We start from the raw sequence: 22,613 nt of genomic DNA on the forward strand, positions 1-22,613 counted from the left end.
TGATGTTCTGATTTTATTACGTTACATAAAACTACAGAAAATGAGCAAGAAGGAAACTGAATAAATTTTTAAATTCCCAAAGAATGGGAATGCACCTGTGGTTCCTGGGACCTGTGGCAGTAATCGAAGGCATAGTGACAGCTGTGAACTATGTGAACATTATTGCAGACCATCTGCATTCTTTCTCACCTTTCCTGACAAGGAAGGCATCTTCCAGCAGGCTAACTGTCCTCGTCAGAAAGCCATAATCATGCTACAGTAGTGTGAGAAACATGGTTGTGAATTCTCTTTGTTTTCTTAGCTACAAAGTTCACCTGATCCGATTATGATGGAACACTGAAGACACTACCATGCCACCTTAAAAATTGTGTGACTTCTGTGTGGATATCTGGCGCTACATACATCTGTAAATATACCTAGAACTTGTCAAACCATGCCATCCAGAATCACCGCTTTGTTGCATTCCGTAGGTGGCTGAACATGCTATTAAACAGTTATTCTGTTGTCTCTCAGGCACGTGCTTCACTTGGTCGGGCTACACCAGAAATAGTTTTCTGTCCATTTAACACTCTTCAGATTGCTACCAATAGTGTGCCTTGGGTATCTCTAAAAGTTTCAGTTGAACCAGTGTGTATATGTTGATGATTCTTGTTTCCTTCAGATTCCAATGACACTGCATTGATGGAAGCTGTAACAGCTGCTATGCGAGCAATCCTTCAAAAATCTGCACCTCTTGCACCCAGTTGTTTTAAGGATATGACCCAGTCAGATTTGAAGGTAAATGCATGAAATACTACTCACATTTTTGTTGTATTATTTTAATTAATATTTCATGTCTAATTTCTAAAAACTTTCACTATTACTCTCATGTTTTATAAGTGCCAAGAATTTGTGTACTTTCCATTAACTTCTGGCACTGCATGTCTTTGAGGCAGAAAGTGTTTGTGCCGACATATTGTCAAATTATAGATGTACAACAGGGTGTATACGACCCAGGTGATCCGGGAAAACCCGGGAATTTTTTCATCCGGGAGAAAACTGGGAAAAACCCGGGAATTGCTTTGAATTCTGGGAATTTTTCTTTGTTTTAGTTTTCAGTTAAAATTTTGTGATTTTGACTTTTAAGAACCAATACTCTAACAAAGGAGATTACTGTATCCCGCTACTGCAGAATAATACTGCAGCAACAAAACGAGAAAGAAAAAAACGAAAATAAAACCTTCATTTATTGCTCTCGTGTTAAATGATGATAAAATGGATTTTTGTGGCCGGGAGCTATCAAATGAATTAAAATATGTTCGCATAATTACGGAAGGCTAAAATATGTTATTAGTTTCAGATTTTATTTCCACCTTTCTCTCAGTCGAGCATTAATCGCCTTGCAGAACAATGAAGTTATTTTTGTTGGTTTGCTAAAGAGATTTGGATTTTATTAATATTTTCTGCAGAGGCAGTCAGTTTATTTGAAACAAAGTATTTAATTTCACACTATTGGCTGGTTTCAACTGTTCGCTGATTTCAAGTGCACGAATGCCATAATAAAGAACCATACATACATCTGAATCTGGACATACGAATGTGCACTTCAAGCCGAGTTATGCATTTTAGTATGGTTCACGAAATTCCGATGCTCTTCGAGTATCCTCTAATGCCTTGTTTCTTTTATGACATAATGTAAGATCTTTTAATGCTTTACACGTACGAATGGTACGGGCTTCCTGCATCATCGTAGCTCTGCAAGCGCGGTGACACCTGTTATCCAGCGCTCTCTGGCAACTGCTGAAACGAATCTATTTTTAACACATCGTGGGAAAATATTCCGAATGGTTGTTTGAAAAGCGTTACTTTCAAATTAAATTTCCTTTTACATAAGATGAACTACGTGCTAGAATGTACAATGAATTTCTGAAATAACAAAGCGTTTGACTCTCATTTGAAAATCAACACTTTGAGTATGACCATTTAGAAGAATTTCGAGCCCAGAAGATCAGATGTTTACATCGTTCCTAAACATTTTACTGGCACATTTGTGTGATGTATCTTAAAGTGTAACACGCGTGAAAAAGATCAACATATATGTGAAGCAGGCAGAAAGGAATACAAACATCTCAAAAATGAGATCGACAGGAAGTGCAAAATGGCTAAGCAGGGATGGCTAGAGGACAAATGTAAGGATGTAGAGGCATATATTACTAGGTGTAATATAGATACTGCCTACATAAAAATTAAAGAGACCTTTGGAGAAAAGATAACCACGTGTATTAATATCAAGAGCTCAGATGGAAACCCAGTTCTAAGCAAAGAAGGGAAAGCAGAAAGGTGGAAGGAGTATATAGAGGATTTATACAAGGGCGGTGTACTTGATGACAATATTATGGAAATGGAAGAGGATGAAGATGAAATGGGAGATATGATGCTGCATGAAGAGTTTCACCGAGCACTGGAAGACCTAAGTTGAAACAAGGCCCCGGGAGTAGACAACATTCCATTAGAACTACTGACAGCCTTGGAAGAGCCAGCCCTGACAAAACTCTACCATTTGGTGAGCAAGATGTAGGAGACAGGTGAAATACCCTCTGACTTCAAGAAGAATATAATAATTCCAATCCCAAAGAAAGCAGGTGTTGACAGATGTGAAAATTACCGAACTATCAGTTTAATAAGCCACAGCTGCAAAATACTAACACGAATTCTTTACAGACAGATGGAAAAACTGGTAGAAGCCGACCTCGGGGAAGATCAGTTTGGATTCCCTAGAAATATTGGAATACGTGAGGCAATACTGACCCTACGACTTACCTTAGAAGATACATTAAGGAAAGGAAAACCTACATTTCTAGAATTTGTAGACTTAGAGAAAGCTTTTGACAATGTTGACTGGTATACTCTCTTTCAAGTTCTGAAGGTGGTAGGGGTAAAATACAGGAAGCGAAAGGCTGTTTACAATTTGTACAGAAACCAGATAGCAGTTATAAGAGTCGAGGGGCATGAAAGGGAGGCAGTGGTTGGGATGGTAGTGAGACAGGGTTGTAGCCTATTCCTAATGTTATTCAATCTGTATATTGAGCAAGCAGTAAAGCAAACAAAAGAAAAATTCGGAGTAGGTATTAAAATCCATGGAGAAGAAATAAAAACATTGTAATTCTGTCAGAGACAGCAAAGGACCTGGAAGAGCACAGCGAAGGACCTGGAAGAGCAGTTGAACAGAATGGACAGTGTCTTGAAAGGAGGATATAAGATGAACATCAACAAAAGCAAAACAAGGATAATTGAATGTAGTTGAATTAAGTCGGGTGATGCTGAGGGAATTAGACTAGGAAATGAGACACTTAAAGTAGTAGATGATTTTTGCTATTTGAGGAGCAAAATAACTGATGATGGTCGAAGTAGAGAGGATATAAAATGTTGACTGGCAATGATAAGTAAAGCGTTTGTGAAGAAGAGAAATATGTTAACATCGATTATAGATTTAAGTGTCAGGAAGTCATTTCTGAAAGTATTTGTATGGAGTTTAGCCATGTATGGAAGTGAAACATGGACGATAAATAGTTTAGACAAGAAGAGAATAGAAGCTTTTGAAATTTGGTATTGCAGAAGAATGCTGAAGATTATATGGGGTCTAAAGTGCTGGGAAATTCTATGTCGCTATATAAAACCATAAACATTCAAAGGATTGATGAGTTTCACAGTGCCAAGAGAGAGTATACGGTCACTTAACACGGAAAAAGTGTATTTTCACCCGGGAGAAAGTGTATTTCTAACCGGGAATTTTTTTTTTTCCCTTGTCCGCATATACACCATGTACAAGGCGTGTTACAAAAATCGAACTTATTGGTTTTTGGGAAAGAATTTTCCTATTCATCTTGTGATCACACTCCCCTGTTTAACCTTGTGGCAAGAACTCATGAAGCCCTATACTTTTAAAATTATTGAAGAACACAATAAGCATATCCTTTACATTTAACCACATTGTTTAGATTTTTGCAGCCTTGTGATTCCAAATGTTTCTGCTGGGACGATTGGGCTTAAAGTTACAGTGTCTTGTCAATAAACCCATGTTTCATTCCTGATCCACTTGCATTTGCCACCGTTTATGTTCAAAGTTCAATTATTTCTAAATAGATTTTTCTCACTTATTTCATGCCCATAAAACTTAGTTTATAAGCCAGCATCATTTATGTGGCTTCTCAGTCAGTGAGTTAACAACCTTCATAATAATTTCTTTCACTTTTTCCATTATTTTATTGGCTGACAATGATGTGTTGGATGCACATCTAATATTTTTACAGCTGACAACAGACTGCATATCACATTTGGCTAACACTGTACATATACTGTTCAGACACCTTTACCAACACAACAGTGAAAAAATTGCACAAATCAGACTAATACAACAAGCAAAAACAGCCTTTGAACAAGCCTTGTACTATTGGTAACATTAAAATTGCAAGGTGACAGAAGGACCTTTACCAACACAACAGTGAAAAAATTGCACAAATCAGACTAATACAACAAGCAAAAACAGCTTTTGAACAAGCCTTGTACTATTGGTAACATTAAAATTGCAAGGTGACAGAATATGTGACCAGTTTTTATCTTCAGGAGGCAAATTTCTGACTACTGCTGATAGACGCACATTAAATGAGGAGAAAGCTGTACTAGTTTTTGAAACTTTCAGTCCCATCCTCAGGAAGGGAGAAGGGAAACGGTGTGGAAAAGTAACTAATACTCTTTGGGATAACTCCATAACTAACTGCAGCTGCCAGTGTTTTGTGTTTGTTCTCGGGCAGTTGCATAATCGTACACAAAATTTAGAGCTACTGCAGACTTAAGTAACATTCATTTTGCTTTTATAAAATAGAAAATATTTGTGAAATATTTGTGATGTGTAGTTAAATAAGTATGAGAGCTGATTTTATGTAAGAGCTGGTTGCTAGTGAGTTATTAACATCTGCTGAATAATTTGTCGAAACAGTAAATACGGAATCAGAAGCAACAAATACTTGGATTGGGAGGGGGGGGGGGGGGGGAGAGGGAGAGAGAGGGAGAGAGAGAGAGAGAGAGAGAGAGAGAGAGAGAGAGAGAGAGAGAGAGAGAGTGAGTGCTAGCTTATGTAACATCTTGACAACTCCTTCATATGTAGAAAGTAGTGGCTCAGGAGCTCATATGTTTGTGCAGTTAGAAAGCAGTGCCAAATAATAATGTCACAGTGTCTTGGATGGGCTGAAGAATGGGACAATCTTGAGGATAAAGGGGAAACTATAAAGAATTGTTGATGGTGTACAGCAACCAGCCACAAATTAGTTTTACGTTACTGTATTCAAAAACAGCCGTTACTGATTTTGAATCTTTTACAAATTATCATCAGACGGTTTTTTCATGCGTTCATCAATACAGATTATACTTTGGTTTCCTGTGAGTTTCCATGAAATGTTCATTTGGCACATTTGTATTTGCAGTTTTCTTGCAATGAAACACAATATTCGTTGTATGCACCACATGTGGTACACATTGAAAATTTGTTCTGTGACCGAAGGAAAGTGGTTTACATTGCAGTACAGTGTTCGTGACTGTGAAAATAGAAACATTCTTGAGAATGTGTTTCATTGCAAGAAAACTGCTAATACAAATGTGCCAGATGGACATTTCATGGCAACTCGTAGGAAAACACTGTATAATCTGTATTGATGAAAGCAAAAAAAATTTGTTTGATGATGAATTGTAAAAAATTCGAAACCAGTATGGTACTTTATTCAAGAAGTAAGCTAAAACCAGTTTGTGGCTGGTTGCTGTACACCATTAATAATTTATTTTATATAACAGCCACATCTCCAACCATGTCTGTGTGTGACAAAATTTCAGTGATATAGACTGCAGTGGAGAAGTCGGCAAATGAAACAGTGGAAACTGAAGCAAGCTGCATAAGATCTGCTTGGCTTGATACTGAGGGTGGTATAGCAGCAGAGAAAAAGAATGTGGCATACAGACGAATGTTACAATCAAATTTTACAAGAGCAGTGGTGGAAGAATATAAAGAAGAAGAACTGAAAAGAGGACACATCAATGAAAAAGGGTGTATGAAAACAAACATCAAAGAACAGGAGCTTCTGAGGAATCAGAATGAGGCAAGGAAATTTTATGGGAAAATAAATGCTGTCTGGAAACCTTCAGTGAAAAAAAACTTGGCTTAATATAGGACGGAACAGGAAAGAGATCTGTGAGATATGGTGCTAATATTATGATGAACTCCTTCATTCCAGAATGATACCAAGAGATACGTTAGTATACAGGGCTTAAATGACTTTGATGAAAATACCGGCCGCCCACTTCTGCAAGAGATGAGAATTGCTTTGGAGAAATTGAAGAACAGTATATCACCAGGTACTTAAAATATAACAGCAGAAATATTCAAGGATGGTTGCAGTTGGAACAGATTCTCCAAAAACTGGTGATTTCAATACAGGATGAGGGGAAAATTCCCCAGCAATGAAGGGAAATAATTACAGGGTGTTAGAAAAAGGTACGGCCCAACTTTCAGGAAACATTCCTCACACACAAATAAAGAAAAGATGTTATGTGGACATGTGTCCTGAAACGCATAATTTCCATGTTAGAGCTCATTTTAGTTTCGTCAGTATGTACTGTACTTCCTTGATTCACCGCCAGTTGGACCAATTGAAGGACCAGCCTATGACTCGCGACTGGGGAAGACCTAGAACGACGAGGACACCTGCAATGGATGAGGCAATTCTTAGTGCAGTTGACGATAACAATAATGTCAGCGTTAGAGAAGTTGTACAAGGTAACATTGACCACGTCACTGTATGGAGAGTGCTACGGGAGAACCAGTTGTTTCCGTACCATGTACAGCATGTGCAGGCACTATCAGCAGCTGATTGGCCTCCACGGATACACTTCTGCGAATGGTTCATCCAACAATGTGTCAATCCTCATTTCAGTGCAAATGTTCTCTTTATGGGTGAGGCTTCATTCCGACGTGATCAAATTGTAAATTTTCACAATCAACATGTGGGGGCTGACGAGAATCTGCACGCAATTGTGCAATCATGTCATCAACACAGATTTTCTGTGAATGTTTGGGCAGGCATTGTTGGTGATGTCTTGATTGGGCCCCTTGTTCTTCCACCTACGCTCAATGGAGCACGTTATCATGATTTCATACGGGATACTCTACTTGTGCTGCTAGAACATGTGCCTTTACAAGTACGACACATCATGTGGTTCATGCACGATGGAGCTCCTGCACATTTCAGTCGACGTGTTCGTACACTTCTCAACAACAGATTCGGTGACCGATGGATTTGTAGAGGTGGACCAATTCCATGGCCCCCACGCTCTCCTGACCTCAACCCTCTTGACTTTAATTTATGGGGGCATTTGAAAGCTCTTGTCTACGCAACCCCGGTACCAAATGTCGAGACTCTTCATGCTCGTATTGTGGACGGGTGTGATACAATACACCATTCTCCAGGGCTGCATCAGCACATCAGGGATTCCATGCGACGGAGGGTGGATGCACGAATCCTCGCTAACGGAGGACATTTTGAACATTTCCTGTAACAAACTGTTTGAAGTCACGCTGGTACGTTCTGTTGCTGTATGTTTCCATTCCATGCTTAAGGTGATTTGAAGAGAAGTAATAAAATGAGCTCTAACATGGAAAGTAAGCGTTTCTGGACACATGTCTACATAACATATTTTCTTTCTTTGTGTGTGAGGAATGTTTCCTGAAAGTTTGGCCGTACCTTTTTGTAACACCCTGCATATGTCCTGTAAACAAGAAGCAAGATGTGTGGGAATGTGAAAACAGTTGAGGAATTACGCTGCTTAACATGGGATAAAAAGTATTCTTCAACTGTTTGACCGTCTCCTCCCATTGTTCAGAGAGAGAGAGAGAGAGAGAGAGAGAGAGAGAGAGAGAGAGAGCGAGAGAGAGAGAGATTGGCTTATACCAATGTGGATTTCTCCCAGAGAAATCAAAAATAGATAAGGTCTTCACCTTAAGATAAATTTCAGAAAAGACAGTTGAACTCAGCGTTGGCATGTATCACCTTTTCGTCAGCTGCAAGTCAGTGCATAATAATGTAAACAGAGAGAAGCTGTACCATGGTCTGGCTGAACTAGGAACTCCTGGAAAGTTGTTAATGCTTGTGAGAATGACAGTGAATGTGGTACACAGTAATGGAAGGACAGAAGGAATTGCATCTAGTCCACCAGATAAATGATATGGTGTAAGGCAAGTACATGCAGTGGTGTGTCTCCTTTTTAATGTTGCTTTGAAGAAAGTCGAGGAACAGAAACCTTTTGTACAGGGTAACGATCTTTTTATAAATCAGTGCAAGTTAACTTATGCAGATGATGTGGATACAGTTGCAAAAACTAGGAAGACAATGGAGGAGATATTTGTTGCACTAGAGCAGGCCATTACAAATATGAGACTGAATAACAAGCAACAGAAAAGAAAATATGTGGCAGCTAGGAAAGCATTCAAGGAGAATATGCACCCTCGCTAATATTGAGCGATTATACATTTGAGAGAGTTGAGCACTTTAAATATGTAGAATTGACAATCACTCACTCAAATGATATCTCTAATAAAATTAAATGGAGATTAATAGCAGCAGACAGCGTCTATTTTGTTATAAAAAGAAAAAATGAAAAAAGCTCTTTTCCTCAAAGCTCTTAACTTGTTATGAGCTCTACACTTTGCATAGAGATCCACCTATTACACGAATAGCAAAATCAGCCAGATTGAGATGGATGGAGCATATGGCATGGATGAGTGATACAGAAGTAACTATAAGGATATTAGATGGAAATCCCATGGGTCAAAGAGGACAGTTTTGGCCAAGTACCACCTGGGAGTTGTAGAGGACTTGTTGAAAATGGGCTGTAGGGGATGGGAAGCTCAAGCAGTGAATTGTGATATGTCTGAGAATTGCTGAAGAGGCTAAGGTTCACAATTAACTGTAGAGCCATAGTAGTAGTTCAGATATCTGGCGAAAGGTAAAACCTTCCATAACCAAGGGTCAGAAGAAACTTCCCTTGAATCTAGAACCAGCAATAGTGCTGCAGATCCATGGCATAGCACAACATACAGTGACACTTGCAGCAGCTGGTTCCCCACCCTCATCACTCCTGGTTTAGTTTTTATGTGAGAACAACCTAGTTCTGGGCTTAATTCCACTGCTTTGTTTTTATTTAGAAAGATCTAGGTTTACGTGTAGGTATGGAAAGGGATTGTGGCCTTCAGATATCCAGATGGAGATGGCTGCTGTTCAGGAACTGCTGGAAGGCATGTTCACCACTGTCAGCTGATTTCATGGGGCTCCTTCTAATTTTGCCACTGATGAGGCAGTGCAGTCACCAGAACTTGATAACCAGTTCTTTTGCTGAAGTGGTTCACAGAGGACTCAAACCTGGCTCAAAGTACTCCCCTATAGTGGCTTTTAGGTCATGCCCAGGTCTTGAGCTGTTTCGTGAGGAAGGTTTATGTGGCTAATGACTGAAATGAATAGGTTTGAGGAATTGCTCCTTGTTGAGAATGACAAAATTAGTGATCATTGCCTCTCCTGCTTGCACAGAGGTCTCTTACAATGGAAAAATATACTTCTGTGTGACTTACTGTTTTCTTTTCATTATCAGTTTTGACGTGTAATACATGTCATCTTGAAAAATCCAGGATGGAATGTAACAATACCAGAGAAGGAATGTTGCTACTCACTGTATAGTTGAGATGTCGAGTCGCAATAGGCACAACAAAAAGATTCAAACAATTATGTGCGTCAAAATTGAAGATTGACTGTACAAGAGATTGCAGAAGAATGTAACATTTCAGTTTTATCATGACATGAGATCCTGACATAGAATCTTGGAGTGCTTCGTGTTGCCGTCAAGTTCATCCCACAGCTCAAGTTCATCCCACGACTCGTGAGGCAAAATCAGGAAGACTTTCACCCCATAATCTGTGAAGTGCTTTTGGATCGCGAAAATGAGAAAGAGATGTTCCTTAAGAGAATCATGACTGGTGGTGATGTGTGGGTCTACAGTCATGATGTTGAGACAAAGTTTCAATCTTCACAATGCGTAGGGAAAAGTTCTCGAAGAGCAAAACAAGCTCATCAGATCAGGTCAAATGTCGAAGCCATGCTGATAGTTGTGTTTGACTTTGAAGGATTAGTTCATCATGAATTCATGCCACAGGGAAAACTGTTAATCGATGGTAATATTGGGACACTTTGTGACGCCTGTGAGAAGGTAACAGCCTGGAAAGTGGTAAGAGAATTCATGGCTCATGCGTCATAACGCATCCACTCATTCATCCCTGTTGGTGAGTAACTGTTGCACAAAAAATGAAATCACTGTGCTGTCTCATCCTCTGTACTCTCCAGACCTAGCCCCTGTGGACCTTTTCTTATTTCCAAAATTAAAAACCCAGTTGAAAGGATGAAGATTTGCAATTATAGATGAGATAAAAGAAAATTTACAGATGGCACATTGTGCAATCCAGCAAGAGATGTACTGAGAATGCTTCCGGAAGTGGAAACAGTGTTGGAATTGGAGTATCAATAGTGGAGGAAAGTATTTCGAAGGAGACTGTGCACAATAAGTAAAAGGTGAGTGCAGAAAAATGTTGTGGCCAAAGTTTTGGAATGTTTTGAACAGACCTCATACAGTTAACTTGCAGGGAAGTGAAAACAACTTGGCAGAAGACACTAATCATTTGGTTAGGATAAAGTGGACACATTGGTCAAAGTTCTTTGTCACATATGTCACTCAGTTCTTGTAACTGAGAATAGGCCAAAGTTAAAAACAGTTCCTACAGCAAATTTTGTTAAATTGCTGCGAGGATGCTTTGTGGTACAAGATGTTCGTATGGAATTAAAGTTAGGAAAGTCCAGTGTGTTCAGCAGTATTCGATTAATTTAAGTAATAAATGTTTCTTCTGAGCCAATGACGGAGTTATAGTAACCTCCAGGAACATTAATAAATGATTAAATGAACAAATAGTGACACATAAGAGAGCAATACTGTGTCACACATTGCGAACATGGGAGTGGAGGAAAGCTGCATGATCCTTGGAGCAGCAAAGGTTGGCCCAGTGGGTGGACTGGATGGGGAGGAGGTGGAAGAGCAACATAATTACTTCTTTGCCCTATGTATATGAATGTGAAATTATTCCTCTTCTTCTTTCACACTAAATGTTTTACTGCATGAATTCTAGCACTAAAACAGTGTAGTTTGTGATGTAACCTGGTTCACACCTAAAGGCTTGCATGATACTGCTGAGAACATTACTTCAGTCTTAATTATCTCATTCACTGTTTCAGGTATTGCTTGAATGGACACAGCAGTGCTCCGATCCAAGTGCTCGGGCAAACCTCTTAAAGATCAGTGGAATATTAGGAATGATGAAGGGAGACAGTTCAACATTGAAGGTAACTCATTGACAACTAACTGACGCATGAGTTACTTTTATATGTAAATTATTCACAAATTAAGTAACGATATCCTTGAACACTATTAATTAATAAGGCACTGGAGCTGTCCAATTACTGGAACATTGTACGTAGTTCTTTGAACAGTAAGATGTTTTTATTAAAGTTTTCTACCTGAAGTACCTAAGCTCCTTGAAGTAGTAAACAGTAAATGCACATTTCATTTTTTTTTCCAGGTCAAATGCGTACTGCATGGGTGATGCGTTGGTTCATTACACGCTCGCTCTCTCTCTCTCGCTCTCTCTCTCTCTCTCTCTCTCTCTCTCTCTCTCGCTCTCTCGCTCTCTCTCTCTCTCTCTCTCTCTCTCTCTCTCTCTCTCTCTCGCTCGCTCGCTTGCGCTCTCTCTCTCTCTCTCTCTCTCTCTCTCGCTCTCGCTCTCTCTCACACACACACACACACACACACACACACACACACACACACACACTCGTTTACTTGACTTTCAGAGGGGTGTGCGTGTGAATCCTTTTCAAGGCTGACATTGTTCTCAGATTTTTATTCTGTTTTCAGATTAAAATCCTCCATTGTCGTCGTATAGTGGGACTGCTATAATTTATCAGATTCTGTAACTTACTGTAACTACCTCTTCATCAGAAGTGTGCATGTCAGTGCTCAGACTTTAATGATTTCCGGTGAATATCTTCAAAAATCATATTATATCATTAACAGCTACTACCACCACCACCACCACCACCACCACCACCAATACCAATACCACCAGCTTTTTATTGGGGGGGGGGGGGGGGGGGGGGGGGGGTTAAACAACATGGTTGTTGAGGCACAACAAATATGCTTGCACTCAGAAGTAAACAGTTTCAAACCCCCATCCCACCATACAAGTTTAGGATTCTCCATGAATGACCTTGTTATCAATGTTAAACCCTAATCACCCTTTCTTTCTTTGTTACGATGATGTGGGTGTAGTAGTTTTATAGTTGCAGACTCAATTGGCATTTACTGGCCAATTGAACAGATTTTTATAAAAAAGTTGTATTGAAGAGAAAGCAAATAATTGATATTAGATGGTGAATATGGTTGAAGATCATGTATCTGAAATCACCAATGTGTTACATTTATGTGGTTGTAATTAAACTAAAAGAGTCAAATAAAAATGACGTACTTAGAATTATCCTGTTCTAATATACCTTAATCTTAAAATTCCCATTGAGCAGTTCTAGGAGCTTTAGTCTGGAACCACGCTGCTGCTATGGTCGCAGGTTGGAATCCTGCCTCGGGCCTGGATGTGTGTGATGTCCTTAGGTTAGTTAGGTTTAAGCAGTTCGAAGTCTAGGGGACTGATGACCTCAGGTGTTAAGTCCCATAGTGCTAGAGAAATTTTTTAAAAAAAAATGTCCTGTTCAAGGATCCAGTACTATATACTTCTTAATGGAGTGCACTTTACATCATAAATCAGACAATATTGTTTTAATAAATCAAGTAACTAAAGGCAGATAAAGTTTGCAAAATTGGAAAAAGCTTAGAAGAAGAAGAAAAGTTGTACATTTTTCTGAATGTCTCTGAGCTTCATATTCTGTTTTACTTTCATTAAATAAAAAGATTTCATCCATATTTTATGTTGCTAATTGATTCAAATGATCACTTTCACACAGTTCTCACTATCAGTTACTCTGTTACAGGTTGTTGGAAATTTTTTACTTGATACGGCTAGCAAAGAAACTGAACTCTGGGTCACAGCAGAAACATTGGATACAATCATGGATGTTTTTGCTGAGGATGAAACAGATTTGGCAGCTGCTGAAATATCGTTAGTAGACAGACTGAAAGGCTTAGTGCCGGGTCTAAAGCATAAGGTCAGTAGTAATATTCGTGCTTTGTGTGTGTGTGTGTGTGTGTGTGTGTATGTGTGTGTGTGTGTGTGTGTGTGTGTGAAACACTTCCAATAATTTCAGAAAAATGGGATTTTGTTACAAATGCCACTGTACAACAAATTGAACTTCCAGTACTCTTTCCACATTATTCAAAATAAGCACACCCCACAAAAAACTTGTCATTTCCAGATGTATTGCTAATACAGTGTTACACTACTTTTATCCCCGATAATGACCTGAATTCATCCAGACAGGAGTGTCATATCCAGCTGAAGTCCATCTGTTGATCAGTAGGTAAAGTGTTTATTAAAACAGGAAGTTGTTGAATTCTGTGAAGATGTAGAATAAGAGGTAACAGCTCTACCACGCAAACATTGCAGTTGAACTCGTCTGGTATGAGACGTTCCCAGGGGGGTCCACTGGGGCCCAAACCGCACAATAACCCTGGGTTCGGTGTGGAGTGGCGGTGGGGTGAGTGGACTGCTGTAGCCTGTTGTGGGGTTGTGTTCCTCTGAGGCTACGGCGGGGACAAAGCCTCTCCGTCGTTTCTAGGTCCCCAGTTCAACGCGGTACAGTACAATATAGTCCTACTATATTATGACCTCCAGCTTCTTTCAAGTACTTTTGTTATATGGTCCATTGAAGACGTGTAGCTTTGTATGTTGCTGTGAATAATGTCCGTTTTGTGTGGTACCCAACTTCCAATGTCCATTGCATGTTGTCCCATTCACAGCTTTTGCTTGGAAACTGACAGATAGATTCACATTCACTCACAGCAGGAATTCCAATCATGTTTGAAACCTATTTTACACTCGTCACTAGTCCCTGTCAGTTAGGAGATATATAAACACAGTGTTCCTATATGTTGACACACAGTTATGAGTGGTACACCATTCCTTGTAGATATGTCGGGTATCGTTGATATGCTGACTGATAGGGTGACTTCATTCACAGTATGGTTATGGGCATGCCCCCACAAAGTAATTCCTTTCTGTGATGTCAATCCATCTTGCAGTATTAATTTCATACAATTACACACCACTTCACTGCCATTTCTGTGACAGTGTTGGAGGGTCACATGATCGCCAGGTATCTTGTGTGGGTGACTGTGTTTTGTCGATTGAAATTGTTATGCCAAAACTGGAGGTTTCTTGTAGGATTAAAAAGAAGTTGGAAGTGGCTACAGTGTAATGCTTATGAGCTTTTATACCCCTCACCCCCAAGACCGACATTATCATCCATTGTCTATTTCTCTCCATCTCAAAACCCAATTAATATCAGTTGTGTTGTAAATGCTTAGCTTACTCTCATGTATATGTCACAGAAAATGTTAAAAATTAATGAAAATATAAAACAGCAATTTGTCAGTACAAATGAGTTTCGTCACCAATTACATAACATGTAAGGTAACTTCAAGAGATTTTATTCATACAGGATTGCCCCCCCTGCTAAACTTGATTGCATAACTGTGAACTCCTAGTTGGTTAACCTGCAAAGCCTAGAATACATTATTGCAATAACTATTTCATTTTGCTCTTGCTCTTCAGTGCCAATTTTATATATATATATATATATAAAATAGAGGGAAACATTCCACATGGGAAAAATATATTTAAAAAGAAAGATGATGAGACTTATCAAACAAAAGCGCTGGCAGGTCGATAGACACACAAACAAACACAAACATACACACAAAATTCAAGTTTTCGCAACAAACTGTTGCCTCATCAGGAAAGAGGGAAGGAGAGGGAAAGACGAAAGGATATGGGTTTTAAGGGAGAGGGTAAGGAGTCATTCCAATCCCGGGAGCGGAAAGACTTACCTTAGGGGGAAAAAAGGACAGGTATACACTCGCACACACACACACATATCCATCCACACATACACAGACACAAGCAGACATTTGTGTATATATATATATATATATATATATATATATATATATATATATATATATATATATATAGAAAGATGGTGAGACTTACCAAACAAAAGCGCTGGCAGGTCGATAGACACACAAACATACACACGAAATTCTAGCTTTCGCAACCAACGGTTGCCTCGTCAGGAAAGAGGGAAGGAGAGGGAAAGACAAAAGGATTTGGGTTTTAAGGGAGAGGGTAAGGAGTCATTCCAATCCCGGGAGCGGAAAGACTTACCTTAGGGGGAAAAAAGGACAGGTATACACACGCGCGCACACACACACACCCACATATCCATCCACACATATACAGACACAAGCAGACATATTTAAAGACAAAGAGTTTGGGCAGAGATGTCAGTCGAGGCACAAGTGCAGAGGCAAAGATGTTGTTGAATGACAGGTGAGGTATGAGTGGCGGCAACTTGAAATTAGCGGAGATTGAGGCCTGGTGGATAACGGGAAGAGAGGATATATTGAAGAGCAAGTTCCCATCTCCGGAGTTCGGATAGGCTGGTGTTAGTGGAAAGTATCCAGATAACCCGGATGGTGTAACACTGCGCCAAGATGTGCTGGCCGTGCACCAAGGCATGTTTAGCCACAGGGTGATCCTCATTACCAACAAACACTGTCTGCCTGTGTCCATTCATGCGAATGGTCAGTTGGTAGACCACGTGGGTGCTTTCACACGTGGCTCTGCCTTTGATTGTGTACACCTTCCGGGTTACAGGACTGGAGTAGGTGGTGGTGGGAGGGTGCATGGGACAGGTTTTACACCGGGGGCGGTTACAAGGGTAGGAGCCAGAGGGAAGGGAAGGTGGTTTGGGGATTTCATAGGGATGAACTAAGAGGTTACGAAGGTTAGGTGGACGGCGGAAAGACACTCTTGGTGGAGTGGGGAGGATTTCATGAAGGATGGATCTCATTTCAGGGCAGGATTTGAGGAAGTCGTATCCCTGCTGGAGAGCCACATTCAGAATCTGATCCAGTCCCAGAAAGTATCCTGTCACAAGTGGGGCACTTTTGTGGTTCTTCTGTGGGAGGTTCTGGGTTTGAGAGGATGAGGAAGTGGCTCTGGTTATTTGCTTCTATACCAGGTCGGGAGGGTAGTTGCAGGATGCGAAAGCTGTTGTCAGGCTGTTGGTATAATGCTTCAGGTATTCCGGACTGGAGCAGATTCATTTGCCACGAAGACCTAGGCTGTAGGGAAGGGACCGTTTGATGTGGAATGGGTGGCAGCTGTCGTAATGGAGGTACTGTTGCTTGTTGGTGGGTTTGATGTGGACGGACATGTGAAGCTGGCCATTGGACAGGTGAAGGTCAACATCAAGGAAAGCGGCATGGGATTTGGAGTAGGACCAGGTGAATCTGATGGAACCAAAGGAGTTGAGGTTGGAGAGGAAATTCTGGAGTTCTTCTTCACTGTGAGTCCAGATCATGAAGATGTCATCAATAAATCTGTACCAAACTTTGGGTTGGCAGGCCTGGGTAACCAAGAAGGCTTCCTCTAAGCGACCCATGAATAGGTTGGCGTACGAGGGGGTCATCCTGGTACCCATGGCTGTTCCCTTTAATTGTTGGTATGTCTGGTCTTCAAAAGTGAAGAAGTTGTGGGTCAGGATGAAGCTAGCTAAGGTAATGAGGAAAGAGGGTTTAGGTAGGGTGGCAGGTGATCGGCGTGAAAGGAAGTGCTTCATTCAACAACATCTTTGCCTCTGCACTTCTGCCTCGACTGACATCTCTGCCAAAACTCTTTGCTTTAAATATGTCTGCTTGTGTCTGTATATGTGTGGATGGATATGTGTGTGTCTGCGAGTGTATACCCGTCCTTTTTTCCCACTAAGGTAAGTCTTTCCGCTCCCGGGTCTGGAATGACTCCTTACCCTCTCCCTTAAAACCCACATCCTTTCGTCTTTCCCTCTCCTTCCCTCTTTCCTGATGAGGCAACAGTTTGTTGCGAAAGCTTGAATTTTGTGTGTATGTTTGTGTTCGTTTGTGTGTCTGTCGACCTGCCAGCACTTTCATTTGGTAAGTCACATCATCTTTGTTTTTAGGTATATTTTTCCTACGTGGAATGTTTCCATCTATTATAACCATATCATTAATTTGAACCCAACAATTACGTTTGTTATTGTCGCCTTTGCATTTCGAAATCTTTCCTGTCGTCTTATTTCTCTTTTTTCTCTTTATTTTCTCTTTCTGTTTTTACCAGTAGTCTCACTTTGTATTTACCTTCCCCTTTTACTGTAATCTATTGTACAATTTTATCCCGCCTATATATGCTCAACAATACGTAACCCACTTCCAAACCATAACCAAAAAAACTTTATTTTCCGCTTTCAACACTACCGCTGCTACAAAATCCACCGTTTCTAGTTCAGTAACAGCCGCTTTCACCTATGAAACAACCATTTCGGCTAGTTCTAATAACTTACACTTTATTTCCACTTCCGTTTTTCGCACATCACTGATCATTTTAGCCGCTCCCCAGAGGTTTTAACGTCATTATTTCTACAATTGTTAGCCCCATTTTCGTAATCTTTCACCACACCACCACTCCTTTTAATACGTTTTTTCGAAATTTTCCCGAATTTCTCCGTCCTTTAACGTGATTTAGCGGTAACACAACCACCTAACCTTTATGCACATCGCTGTCTACCAACCCAAGTTCACCACAGGATCAACTTAACCAACACTTTTTCGCTTTTTTTCATACCAGATCTCCAGTTGCTTTCTAGTTCACCTTTATCTCTCCCCATATATTTCTATCTTTCTTTTTCATTTCAACCTCATGTTAAACTTTCCACCTAATACCATGTCACCCTCACAACACCCCCACAATGACCCCATTAAGTTTTATTTACATTCCCTCTGCAAACATGCCTTCACCCTAGCCAGATTACACTCACATATTTTATTTTTTCAGGCTTGTCTGACATTTGGCATAACCCCCGAAGGCCTCACACTTAAAGTTCCCATCTCTGACTGCAACCCTTCTTTCCATCAGTCCCTATACCAGTTCCAAACTGAACAATCCATTGCCCTCACCCACCTAATCCTTCACCTACACATCAACTCAGCCAATGAACACACCCGTCAACTCCTATCCTTAATAAAAGTCCTCAATCTTTCCTCTCCCACATCCACACCGGCTATTCAGAGCATCCTCCTACAGGCCAACCGCAAATTAGAACAGCATGCCACCCTTCACCTCAAAAAACTATCCAATCTCCTGGTTTCCCACCTCCCGAAAGGCAACTCACTCACCCTTCACAACCTTTCCAGCAAACCTCAACCACCTCTCATTGCACACAAACCCAGTCTCTCCCATCTACTCAATCTCCCACTTCCAGCTCCATTCCCTCCAAAACCTCAAAATTCCAATCAACACAATCTGGTACCACAACACCCTAATTCAGTAGTTAACCTTTCCTCCAAACCTCTCTCCCAATCCGAAACCTCTGTCCTATCCAAAGGCCTCACCTTCAGCCCCACTCCCAGATTCAACCAAACAGCCCTCGTCAAAGATTTACTGTCCTACACTTGTACTCTCTGCTGGAAGTATCACTTTGCCACGAAGAAAAATGATCCTAATCCTACCCCAAATGATCCAACTCCCCAAGACACTATCCAAATTGAACCCTGCCTGGAACAGTTCCGTCCTCCGTCACAGCGGGACCCACCTCCTCTTCCTCAAAATCACCCTCTCCAAACCTTCCAGGAATTTCTGACTTCCAACCTTGCCTCTCAATCCTTCTTAAAAAACCTTAATCCTACTCCCAACATCACCACTGCTGAAGCCCAGGCTATCCGTGATCTGAAGGCTGACCGGTGCATCGTCATTCTTCCGGCGGACAAGGGTTCCACGACCGTGGTACTTGATCGTCGGGAGTATGTGGCTGAGGGACTGCGTCAGCTTTCAGACAACACCACATACAAAGTTTGCCAAGGTAATCCCATTCCTGATGTCCAGGCAGAGCTTCAAGGAATCCTCAGAACCTTAGGCCCCCTACAAAACCTTTCACCTGACTCCATCAACCTCCTGACCCCACCAACACCCCGCACCCCTACCTTCTTCCTAAAATTCACAAACCCAATCATCCCGGCCGCCCCATTGTAGCTGGTTACCAAGCCCCCACAGAACGTATCTCTGCCTACGTAGATAAACACCTTCAACCCATTACATGCAGTCTCCCATCCTTCATCAAAGACACCAACCACTTTCTCGAATGCCTGGAATCCTTACCCAATCCGTTACCCCCAGAAACCATCCTTGTAACCATTGATGCCACTTCCTTATACACAAATATCCCGCACGTCCAGGGCCTCGCTCCGATGGAGCACTTCCTTTCACGCCGATCACCTGCCACCCTACCTAAAACCTCTTTCCTCATTACCTTAGCCAGCTTCATCCTGACCCACAACTTCTTCACTTTTGAAGACCAGACATACCAACAATTAAAGGGAACAGCCATGGGTACCAGGATGACCCCCTCGTACGCCAACCTATTCATGGGTCGCTTAGAGGAAGCCTTCTTGGTTACCCAGGCCTGCCAACCCAAAGTTTGGTACAGATTTATCGATGACATCTTCATGATCTGGACTCACAGTGAAGAAGAACTCCAGAATTTCCTCTCCAACCTCAACTCCTTTGGTTCCATCAGATTCACCTGGTCCTACTCCAAATCCCATGCCGCTTTCCTTGATGTTGACCTTCACCTGTCCAATGGCCAGCTTCACACGTCCGTCCACATCAAACCCACCAACAAGCAACAGTACCTCCATTACGACAGCTGCCACCCATTCCACATCAAACGGTCCCTTCCCTACAGCCTAGGTCTTCGTGGCAAACGAATCTGCTCCAGTCCGGAATCCCTGAAGCATTACACCAACAACCTGACAACAGCTTTCGCATCCCGCAACTACCCTCCCGACCTGGTACAGAAGCAAATAACCAGAGCCACTTCCTCATCCTCTCAAACCCAGAACCTCCCACAGAAGAACCACAAAAGTGGCCCACTTGTGACAGGATACTTTCTGGGACTGGATCAGATTCTGAATGTGGCTCTCCAGCAGGGATATGACTTCCTCAAATCCTGCCCTGAAATGAGATCCATCCTTCATGAAATCCTCCCCACTCCACCAAGAGTGTCTTTCCGCCATCCACCTAACCTTCGTAACCTCTTAGTTCATCCCTATGAAATCCCCAAACCACCTTCCTTTCCCTCTGGCTCCTACCCTTGTAACCGCCCCCGGTGTAAAACCTGTCCCATGCACCCTCCCACCACCACCTACTCCAGTCCTGTAACCCGGAAGGTGTACACAATCAAAGGCAGAGCCACGTGTGAAAGCACCCACGTGGTCTACCAACTGACCATTCGCATGAATGGACACAGGCAGACAGTGTTTGTTGGTAATGAGGATCACCCTGTGGCTAAACATGCCTTGGTGCACGGCCAGCACATCTTGGCGCAGTGTTACACCGTCCGGGTTATCTGGATACTTTCCACTAACACCAGCCTATCCGAACTCCGGAGATGGGAACTTGCTCTTCAATATATCCTCTCTTCCCGTTATCCACCAGGCCTCAATCTCCGCTAATTTCAAGTTGCCACCACTCATACCTCACCTGTCATTCAACAACATCTTTGCCTCTGCACTTCTACCTCGACTGACATCTCTGCCCAAACTCTTTGTCTTTAAATATGTCTGCTTGTGTCTGTATATGTGTGTGTGTGCGAGTGTATACCTGTCCTTTTTTCCCCCTAAGGTAAGTCTTTCCGCTCCCGGGTCTGGAATGACTCCTTACCCTCTCCCTTAAAACCCACATCCTTTCGTCTTTCCCTCTTCTTCCCTCTTTCCTGATGAGGCAACCGTTTGTTGCGAAAGCTTGAATTTTGTGTGTATGTTTGTGTTCGTTTGTGTGTCTGTCGACCTGCCAGCACTTTCATTTGGTAAGTCACATCATCTTTGTTTTTAGGTATATTTTTCCTATGTGGAATGTTTCCTTCTATTATAACCATATATATATATCCGCTCCCGGGATTGGAATGACTCCTTACCCTCTCCCTTAAAACCCAAATCCTTTTGTCTTTCCCTCTCCTTCCCTCTTTCCTGACGAGGCAACCGTTGGTTGCGAAAGCTAGAATTTTGTGTGTATGTTTGTGTTCGTTTGTGTGTCCATCGACCTGCCAGCGCTTTTGTTTGGTAAGTCTCATCATCTTTCTTTTTATATGCAAAGAATCATTATTCTATTTGTCTCCTATGAGCATTAAATTTTTCTGAAAGCATTGTATAAGCATTTCCATTGACCTGCTCGTATCGGTATTATTCTCACCGACCTGGTGAAAACCCTTGCCTCGCTTATCCATTGCACGTGGTTAGACTTTGGTAATCTTGCTCATTTCATTTTCTTTGGATGTGGCTTGGAAATGATTGAGCTACAGACCTGCTGAGACATACAAGTCAAGGTTACTAAGAACTACGTCAGAAAATTTAATGTGTGGTTGAAGGTTAATGCTGGTTCTGCAAAGGATCATGATGAAGGTCTTGAAGAAATAGTATTGATAGGTGAGTAGGTAAAATCTACAATTTTAAATGAGAGAAATGAAACAAAATTCTTTTGTTGCAGGTGCGCTCAAAGAAGAAGTCTTTGGGTGAACACTACATCACTGTTACTACTGTGTGTACAAATTTAAATCGTTTCATTCAGTACAAAGGAAAGAGAGTTGCTTTGATTAAACAAAGCAATGGGCATTCTTAATGCCACAATTCCATTTTGTAAAGCTTATTATTGTTGCAGTTAAGTCAGATAATCTAGTTTTGTAATATCAGTAGAAAAATACTGACAATATTTTATTTTAAAAAATTTTACTTGTTGAAATGTAAATGTTATGTAAAAGGTGTATTAATTTTGACTGTGATGCAACTGATATTTTAATTTTGAATGAAATAAATTCTTTCTATATGCTAAAAATTTTGAAAAACAAGACATTTGATGTATTAATCAACTTTGTATTGCTGTGGCATCATTCACTACCTTGATTGGAAGCATTTATTGCCCCCTCCCCCACCTGTCCTGTTTTATTTTTTATAAAATAAAAGACTCAGCTGCAGAAATGTTTCACCTGAATATATTGCTTAATTTTATACCACTAAATGGTTTACTTATATTTCTTATTTCCTCCAGAATACATTTTACCTGTTCCTTTCATCCCCACTGAAATGCTGATATAAACAACAAAATGAATACAATGAAAATAAATAACGTTTCAGAACCAAATAATAGTATTCATAAATTGCTCAAATAGTGCAATGCTGTTGTTGTTGTTGTGATCTTCATT

At 41.0% G+C, this 22,613-nt stretch overlaps 1 protein-coding gene across 2 annotated transcripts in view; it reads left to right on the plus strand.

Annotated features, from left to right (window-relative positions):
* Positions 1-22,406, plus strand: part of LOC126174848 (HEAT repeat-containing protein 3) — a 649,038-nt gene extending 626,632 nt beyond the window's left edge. For both annotated transcript variants that reach the window (XM_049921236.1, XM_049921235.1), the window contains 4 exons: positions 662-777; positions 11,352-11,459; positions 13,158-13,331; positions 21,902-22,406. In XM_049921236.1, the coding sequence (XP_049777193.1) occupies positions 662-777; positions 11,352-11,459; positions 13,158-13,331; positions 21,902-22,033 (530 nt within the window). In that variant the 3' untranslated portion in view covers positions 22,034-22,406. The remainder of the gene's footprint in view (positions 1-661; positions 778-11,351; positions 11,460-13,157; positions 13,332-21,901) is intronic.
* Positions 22,407-22,613: the final 207 nt, after the last annotated feature.

Source organism: Schistocerca cancellata, chromosome 3 (genome assembly GCF_023864275.1).
Source record: "Schistocerca cancellata isolate TAMUIC-IGC-003103 chromosome 3, iqSchCanc2.1, whole genome shotgun sequence".
NCBI classification, from domain to species: Eukaryota; Metazoa; Arthropoda; class Insecta; order Orthoptera; family Acrididae; genus Schistocerca; species Schistocerca cancellata.